This window comes from Sitophilus oryzae, unplaced genomic scaffold, assembly GCF_002938485.1.
Source record: "Sitophilus oryzae breed Bouriz unplaced genomic scaffold, Soryzae_2.0 scaffold_1179_pilon_pilon, whole genome shotgun sequence".
NCBI lineage: Eukaryota > Metazoa > Arthropoda > Insecta > Coleoptera > Curculionidae > Sitophilus > Sitophilus oryzae.
The window spans coordinates 1,102,149-1,111,994 of NW_022145814.1; the positions used below are offsets into that span (position 1 = coordinate 1,102,149).

The 9,846-nt window shown below is 32.1% G+C and overlaps 2 protein-coding genes across 2 annotated transcripts; both read left to right on the forward strand.

The window, feature by feature from the left end:
- Window positions 1–7,915: 7,915 nt before the first annotated feature.
- On the forward strand, window positions 7,916–8,736 carry LOC115891355. The gene is made up of 2 exons (XM_030911807.1): window positions 7,916–7,988; window positions 8,360–8,736. Exons 1-2 carry the CDS (start codon window positions 7,916–7,918, stop codon window positions 8,734–8,736), a joined length of 450 nt encoding a protein of 149 aa, XP_030767667.1.
- A 175-nt stretch (window positions 8,737–8,911) lies between these two features.
- Window positions 8,912–9,343, forward strand: LOC115891356. Its single transcript, XM_030911808.1, has 2 exons — window positions 8,912–9,067; window positions 9,137–9,343. Exons 1-2 carry the CDS (start codon window positions 8,912–8,914, stop codon window positions 9,341–9,343), a joined length of 363 nt encoding a protein of 120 aa, XP_030767668.1.
- Window positions 9,344–9,846: the final 503 nt, after the last annotated feature.

A 9,846-nucleotide genomic window follows, 5' to 3' on the forward strand; every position in this document is an offset into this window, starting at 1 on the left:
ATAATGAAACTCTAAATAATGAACAATTACAGCAGCTTTTTTTCGCTATATTACGAAATATTTTCAATCATTTCCCTCAACAGTTATAACGTATTAATTTTGATATTTAATTTTGATAGTCCTTACTCTTAACAGTATTTTATATCCACATATCTATTAAACTGAACATCACATATAACTTTTAGCAGAATATTATTTTAACTTTTAGACACCCAACAATTCTTCAGAAATACATTGACAACTTTCTTTAACACCTTTGAACGGACGATCTAATAATATAAATATTTTGAGATCGACATTCGATGTCGAGAAGAATCTCAATACACTGAATAAATCAGGAATAAATCAAATATTTTTTTCCACTTCTTTCCGAATTAAAACCAGCGTCTTCTATTTGATAGGCAAATAGTCAACACATTTGACGTACATTTAAACACACTAGCTGAAGTAACTCAGCTGATCTGTTTAGCTTACGAATTTTAGGTTTTCCAATTCATTTGAGATTTTACTGAAAACAGTAAACCTATGACATAACTAAAAAAATAGGCAAATGTAAGGCAAGCCCGTAAAAATACTTTTATTATTCAAATAATAGATATATCAATTATTTTGGTGTTTATTCACAAAAATGAGAGTGTGAGAGGTGCCAAAAAATATATCTAAATAATTCAGATGACATATGAATGTATTTTATGTCGAATACACGTGGGTATTTTGTAGTTCTCTCAAGAATCGAAGTAAAATGAAGTGTTATTAAGTATCGAGTTGCGGTTCCAGGTAAAGTAATTAAACGATGCTCGAACCTAATTATATCGATTTATCATAGTCTTTTGATTTGTCTCTCTGTCTGTCAACCGGTCATTTATAATATTCTCTGTCGTTAAAATCCAGACCACAGTTCTAAAATGACCAAATCAGTATATTAGGTATACCGCGTGCGTCTCAAAAGTGGCTCACTCCTTAACTTTTTTATTTTTTCAGATAAAAAAAACGAGATTTAGTATGTTAGTATATGACATAAGTTGGGATTGATTGACGTATTCAATTGTTTTCTGTCACTTCCTGTTTCACCGGAAATGTCTTCAACTTTTGATTTTTAAATGACACCCTCGGTATTTTTTTACTTTGTTCGATAAAAAATTACATTTTAAATAGAATGACATATCATATGTCAACCTTTGACATTTTTGCCTAAAACAAAATTGAATTTTAAATTTTTATCTAGAGTACCATGGCTGTGTTAAAAACACTGATTTTTAATCAAGGAGCCTTGGAAAAATAGATTTGATCGACTAATATTATTCGTGTCTTGTCCTGGTCAGAAAAAATGCACAAATCGTATTTTTAATCATATCTCAATTTTTTCAAATGGAACGAGGGCAGCTCATTAACATATTTGGAAAAAGCATTTTTTATGAATAATTTGGTACCACACACTTGGTATTTCTAGTCAAATTGTCGTTATGAATCGCATGTCACAATTTCAAATAAACCATATTCGAAAATGTCAAAAGTTGACATATGACATGTCATACTATTCAGAGTGTCATTTTCTATCGAATAAAGCAACAAAACACCGAGGGCACCATTTAAAAACCAAAAGTTATAGTCATTTCCGGTGAAACAGGAAGTGACAGAAAACAACTAAATGCGTCAATCAATCCTAAGTTATGTCATATATATTAATATATCAAATCTCAATTTTTTATCTGAAAAAATAAAACAGTTATAGGGTGAGCCACTTTTGAGACGCACCCGGTATAATATCTAAAATAAAACTGAGATAAAAAAATGCTTATTGCGAATATTTGTTGGATTAAGTAAAGAGTTATGATACTAGTAACTGTAATGAAAAAAAATATATTTTAAGATTTTATCGAGGGTAGGCAGCACCTTTTTGCTTTTAGGAAGCAACTGATATAAAGCGTTAGCAGGATTTGAATTTGCAAATATTTCTCTGCATTTTATTTTCTGTAGCTCTGCATTATCAGGTATAAGTACCTCATTCGCGCATAATAATGTTTTTAATTTGCTTGTATGATCCTAAGTAAAGCATTATATTATCTGTACAAATATTATCTGAAAAAGTTTTAATGAAAACTAAAGCAAATTAAAAACTAGATATGAATTGAAGTTTGCAAACATAAAAAATGCAACGTACCGTAACAGAACATCATGAATATTTACAATCACCGAGTTGGAACTAAAAGCAGAATAAATTGATTTTAGCATATTCGTTACAATATCAATATTGTTTGACATTTTTATTTTATCAAACTTTCTACTCCGTAAAACATTTTTATCTATTTTTTTAATGCATAAACAATGGAATACACAAACATAAAACGTATTTTGTGTATATAAGCTAACATCGTTCTTTGAAAATTACAATTTTGCAGGTTCAGTATATTAAACAGGACATTCTCAATCGAATCAATAATTTACTTTCCAACATTTACAAAACTCTTTAAAATATTACAACAGACTACTTACTACCTGGATTTTTAATTGGGTGACTAATAATTTTTGAAGTGAAATTTCTGTACGCACTCGGAGTAAAAATTCAAGACCGTACACACGAGCAAGCGAGACGGCTGTGATACACGAGTTAGCGAGACGACACGCGGGACGAAAAGTGGTAAGGACAATCTACGGCTAGAAGAAGTACGTAATAACGAGACGTGTATTTGCGAGTAGTCCACGTGTTTATAAAAAATATTGATATTTCAATACAAATTTTATGAAAATGAATCAAATTTTTTATTAACTAGATACCTACTATAGACTATACATAATTACTGTAAGCAGTACAGTACAGTATTGACTATACAATACAGACGGGCAGACGACCATTCAGGCCGTGACACTCGGCCTTGAATGGTGGCCGCGAGACTGCCGTGACGCGCGAGCCATGCGCCAGCTACTGAGATGAAAAGTGATAGCGACAGTGTTTGCTAGAGCTACTCCATTCGGGATAGATCTACCCCTTTGTAAAATAACCTAACCTCGCTATCTCGTGATAATCTACCCCGATGAAAAATAAGCTGGTGGCAACACTGGGTAACGGTCTATACCATACGCTGAAAAAATTAATTTGTGAATTTAATAACAATATTGATGGTTATTTCTTGCCACATATTATTGTAGTAAATTTACCATCCATTCTTTAGTTTTATTAGTCGTTTGTAAAATCGCTGTATGGCTAATTTGTGGCATGTATGTAAATATGTTATAATATACCTTTATATATTCACCAGTATTGTTTGTGAATTTATTTAAAAAATGTGTATCTCATAGTAAATTTACTTATTCATTGTAAATTTATCTTTTAAAATCTCCAACTTCTTGTACTATTACTATAGAGTAACAACAAATCTAAACATTTTATTATAGTGAATTTACAATTACTTTTGTATATTCACAAAGCGTTAGTAAATATTAAAAAAAATAATAAAACACGTGTTTATAATTATAATATTTATTATAGAGGTTAATGAAAACTCACAAAACAAAACCTAAGTATGTAAGATACTCATTGGCATCTCTTCTTGTCTAGAAGAACCTTACTGGAATTCTGAGCCTAACCAAAATAGGAACAAAGTTGCCATTAGATACAAAATAATAAAAAAAACAGGCAAGAAAAAGGTATCTACTCAAAACAGTCAACTTACCAAATTGGAAATTATTAATATAAAGAACGCGTTCATTATCCCAATGAATGAAGCACATTTTCTGTTCATAACTCTTAAATTATTAATTTAAAAAAAAATATACTTAAATCATTAAATTCGACGTAAAAAGGTACTTTACTGAAAAAAAATTACTGGAAATATTTTCATAAAAATACGACTAAGAATACAAAATTTTCCAAAGCATAAAGTTACAGCGATTTGTTAAAAATGCACATTTAGAAAACATCCAGTAACTCCGAAACGATAACAGATACCGATATGCGGTTTTTACCATCATATTTTTGGTAAAAATTGAGCTCAGATAGCTATATTAGTTTTCGTCTATCTCTTATAGAAAAGGGTGTTTCTCTTTAAAAGTGTCCAATTTGGCCCACCCTGTACATCATATTATAGTATTAGCATATTAACTATTTTAAAGAATTACTATACTAACACAATGGTAATTATAGAACATGAAAAGAACATAAGAGAGAAAATCATTTAATTTCATATTAAAACATTAATTTATGTTGATTAGTAGGTCGATTAATCGTTAAAAACGTTTAATTTATGGATTATTATTTGTTGGAATTTTCTTAACTCTAATAGGTTATAAAAAAAAATTATGTACTTTTTGAAATTTTATTTTTTAAATATCAGGAGCCAAAATGATTAGTTGCTGACTAACTTTCCTTATTTTCGATTTCAGTAGCTTCATTATCGGTCTACCTTGTTATTGTAATGGAGTTTACAAACGGTTTTATACTTTTGTTCCGCTTGGATAGTCTTCGAAGATAAATGATGGCGTATCTTTAGCCATCCAACACAAAAACGCCTAATGGATAACAGCAGAACTATGCCCATTTACAAATAAATCATTAATTTTTTTAGTTTTTTTCATGAAATTTCTGGATATACAAAAACGATGTAATAATTAACTAACAATATTCTTAATTAAATTTGAATAATACATTTTATCTTACATATTTCTTTTCATTTGATGGATAATCAAATATTTCATCAGACATTGTTGGTTATCTCCAGTTTCTACTAACAAATTTTTTTATTAAAATTCTGATTGCATTAACTTTATTTTATATCTGGTTTAATGTTATTTTAGCAAAAGATAGCCATAACAGTTTTGCAATGCAAAAACTTTGTAAAAACTTCTTTGTAAATATTCAATTATTATTGTATTTAATTGTACCTTTAAATTAATTTCAAAAAATTGCTCTCTCATCAGATATGATACAGTTTTCATCATCATCATTTTCAGCTTATTCAACCATTTCCTATTATGGTGTAGTCTCCTATATGCGGTAGACTCTCTTTACAGTTGGGCCCATTGCTGTTTATTGTTGGATACACGGGCCCAAGTTAATTTTCTAATATCATGGTCCCATCTCAGGTTTGGTCTTCTTCTAGGTCTCTTAATTCCCCGTGGATACCATGCTGTAATTTTTGTGGTCCATCTGTTATTCATTCTTCTTGCCAGGTGCCATTTGAGGGATTTGACTCTGTGGATGACATCTATTACCTGGGTCCTTTTGTCGTATCCACTCCACTCTTTTATGACCTCTCTTGGTTATTCCCAGCATATTTCGTTCCACTGAATTTTGTGCGATTTGTAGTTTCCTTATGATGTCCTTTTTAAGTGTCCAGGTTCCGCATGCATTAGGTCATGACTGGTAGTACACATTGGTCGAACGTTCTCTTCTTTAGATAGCGTAACATTCTAGATTTGACTATGATTGAGTTTATTTTATAAGTAGGTATTCTATGCTAATTCTTCTGTTGATTTCTGATAGTAGAGATCCTGAGCTGTGTATTAGTTGTCCCAAATATATATATTCTTCTACTATTTCCAGTGTTGTGTTATTTATTATTAGAATATATTTTCTATCCACTAGTTCGTTGTTCATTAGTTTAGTTTTTGCTAAATTCATTTTGAAACCCACTTTATTGCTGGCTGTATTTATTTCATTCATTTGTACTTGTATTTATTCAGGACTATTGGCAATTAGGACTATGTCATCAGCGAATATTAGATGGTTAAGATGTTCTCCATCTATTTTTAATCCTTTCTTGGTCCAGTCCAGTTGACAATTTTACAATTACTTTTTTTTGGACAACTTGTATACAACAAAATAATTTTTGAATATCCACCATTATATCGTAATATACAACATTTATATTAAACTTTTTGTCATATCTTTGTCAGCAACGGCGATATTGGACTTCCTCGCAGTAATGGGTCACCCAGTAAGAATAAGTTGAGGTAGCTAATTATCGAGTGATTAAAAATTTAAATGATATAACGTTGTTTGGACCTGCCAATTAATTTACTACACATGTCCCCTTGTTTATATATTTTTTCTAAATTGTGTATGTCATAATACGTAAAAGGTCAGTATACATAATATAAATAGTAAACCTAACTTAATTTTGTAATAATTTAGCCAGAAATTAATTATATAAATGTAAGCAAACAATTTAGTAAAACTTCCGACAGTAAGTACTTAGTTTGTTAGTGATACTTAGTTTAGAAGCTTTTATGTATGTTGGTACTAATTTCGTATGTGGTTCAGATTTGAAAAGTTTCAACCTTTAATAAGTTTAACTGGTTGCACGTTGCAAGTTTAACACTTCGCCCGTGTTATAATTTGATTGTTATTAAATTTAACGCGGAGTTTAATAAGTTATTTCCAACGTTTGTAATTAGTAGTTCAAAAGCTATGTGAGATAACAATTTTGTTTTTGTGTTCTAATATTGTTTAAACTTCAACAAGTCTATTAATTTTCGTCAATTTTGAGAATTTAAATCAACACGTCGAAAAATAGTATTTTTATATGATTTGGTTTCTAGTTAAAATACATAGATTATTAATTGTCGATTATGGATCGAAGCGAAACGTTTGAGATGTGGATTTTCCGCAGACTATTTAAGATATGATGTACCGATCACATTTTGAGAGAAACTCGCTACACCATTCCAAAACTGGTCCTGCAGGGCAAAATGTAGGAGAAGAGAACAGCACTCATGGCTAGGCCTGTTCCAAACACCGGAACACCCTTTTAACACCAGTGTTGGGCTGACACCGGTGGCCAAATATGGGCTAGGCCGCGGCCGGTGTTCAGGTGTTGGTACTGACACCGGTGTTCATTTCGATACCAGTGTTCATCTACAACACCGCTGTTCATCTCGACACCGGTATTGGTCTGGACACCGGTGTTCATCTCGATACCGGTTTTGACTATGACACCGGTTTTCATATCGACACCGATGTTTGGTAAAGGGGTTAAAGAAGAAATAATGTTAATTAATTAGTCCAAAATAAACCTGATACTAATAATATCGTGTCGGTGCCTATTTTTATCGTTTATTAAAGCACACCGACTTTAACTTAAAGCTTTCAAATTTAAAAATATTTTTTTTACCAGACTAATCACTAAAATAAAGGGAAGCGTCAGATAAACAACTATAAGTAAAAAATTGTTTAATCAAAAACAAAACATAAAGAAACAAAAATTCGTAGCTGTAAAATAAAAATATAAACTAAAAATATTACATTAAAAAAAACTAAAAAAAAACAAACGGCACCATCGACGTCGACAGCGACACAGCGACACCGGTGTTGATCTCGACACCGGTGTTCATCGCGATACCGGTGTTGAGATAAACACCGGTGTCAAGATGAAAATGTCCAGGTGTCCGGTGAAAATAAAAATAAAATGAAAAAACCTAACCGTCTTTCCATTTGAAAAAAATTGAGATATGATTAAAAATACGATCTTTTAACCATCCAGGACAAGTCTCGAAAAACATTGGACGATCAAATATATTTTTCTAAGGCTTCTTGATTAAAAATTACTGTTTTTAACACATCCTAGTGATACCACACTCTAGATTGACATTTAAAATAAGATTTTTTAAACAAGAATGTCAAAAGTTGACATGTGATATGTCATTCTAATCAGTGTCATTTTACATCGAATGAAGAAAAAAATACTGAAGGTGACATTTAAAAATCAAAAGTTAGTAAGTAGTGATTTCCGGTAAAACAGGAAGTGGCCGAAAACAATTTAATACGACAATCAAATCTAATTATGTCATATACTCAACATACCAAATATTGTTATTTTATCTGAAAAATAAATAATTTATAGGGGTGAGCCACTTTTGAGACGCAGACGGTATAGTGGCTCAATATCTATGTTCTAAGAAACACGAAGTGACAATTGTAATGGGAGATTTCAATACCAAAATCGGTAGAGGAAGAGTTGTGGATGTCATTGGAGAGCACGGACTAGGACAGCGTAACGAGAGAGGAGAGAGGCTGGTTGAATTTGTCCAAGAGAAAGATATAGTAATGACACCTTATTTGACACCTTGACATCTTATTCAAACTACCACCAAGAAGATTATACACGTGGAGATCACCACAGGACACAAAATATAAAATAGTAAGAAACCAGATCGACTATGTCATGATTAATAAACGATACAGAAATAGCATACTCTCAGCCAAGACATACCCAGGGGCAGACATCACATCGGATCATAACCCTGTAGTTGCAACATTCAAACTAACTTTAAAACGTATCAAACAGTCCAAGAAGAGTACCAATGGACGTCACAAGATTAAGAAACAGCGAAACTAGATCAAGGGTTGAAAAATGACTTATAGAAGAGTTGCAAACATCACACAGTAGAGATAAGGGAGACATAAACATCGAATGGGAGAAAATTAAAGACACAATTCTTGAAATAGGAAACAAAGAGTTGGGCTGTAAGAATGAGAAAAAGAAAAACGAATGGATGACCGATGAAATTATCGAATTAATGAGATTAAGAAGAGAGGCTAAAACCACTGAAAATAACAGATACAAAAGTATACATCGGGAAATACAAAAGAAAGTAAAAGAGACAAAAGAACACTGGTTGAATGAAAAATGTACCGAAATTGAACAACTGCAAAAAGTACATGACTCCTTTAATATACATAAAAAGGTTAAGGAGATCACTGGAAATTATAAAAAGAGGAACACAACTGGTGGACGATGATGGGAGCTGACTTGATGGAGCTGATTTGATGGAGCTGACATCAAAGCTTAAGACATGGAAAACATATATCGAAACGCTGTTCGAAGATGACCGAAATTGACCTTTATCCCCAGAAAATGATATAGAAACCGGACCAGAAATAACAACAGATGAAATAGAATATGCGCTGAAGAACATGAAGAACGGGAAAGCACCTGGCCCAGACGAACTACCCATTGAAATGATAAAACTGCTTAAGGAACATAGCTTGGATGCACTTGCTGAGCTCTTCAATGCGATCTACAGATCAGGAACGATACCAAAAGACTGGTTTGGTATACCAAAAAAAAAGGTTGGTGTCGACCTTCATTGTATTCTAAAGCCAGCATGATTATGTAAAGATCTCATATAACGACATCAGCGATACACAGTTCGGGTTCCGCAATGGAGTTGGCACGAGCATTATTTAAGTATAAACGTGTTGACTCAGCGCTGTTTGGATGTTAACAAGGATGTGTACGCCTGCTTTGTGGACTACGAGAAAGCATTTGACAGAGTCCGTCATGAACAACTTATCAAAATTCTGAGAGAAAAGCAATTAGTAACACAGATGCCAGAATTATTGTAAACCTATATTACGACCAAACAGCAAACATCAAGAAGTTAGCAGAAAGTATACAGGCCCTGCAACGAATGGTCCAAAAAGTGTATGAAACAAGTATCTATTATGGCTTGAATATGAACCTTAATAAAACAGAATGCATGATATTTACCAAAACACCAAATCAAAATATTCAACTGATCGTAAACCATCAGATAATAGAGCGAGTCTATAAATATAAATATCTAGGAACCCTGATCAACGACGACAATGATTACTCATCAGAATTAAAAACGAGAATTGAAATAGCACCTTTATTAAAATGAAACAATTCTTTTATTGCAAAACAAGTAACCACCTTAAAATACGAATGCTAAGATGCTACATATTTACAATAATGCTCTATGGTATAGAAGCTGCCACTCTAACAAAACAAATGCTTAAAAAGATAGATGCCTTCGAGATGTGGCTTTATAGAAGTGTACTCCGGATATCATACGTTGACAGAATTACCAATGAAGAAGACTTAC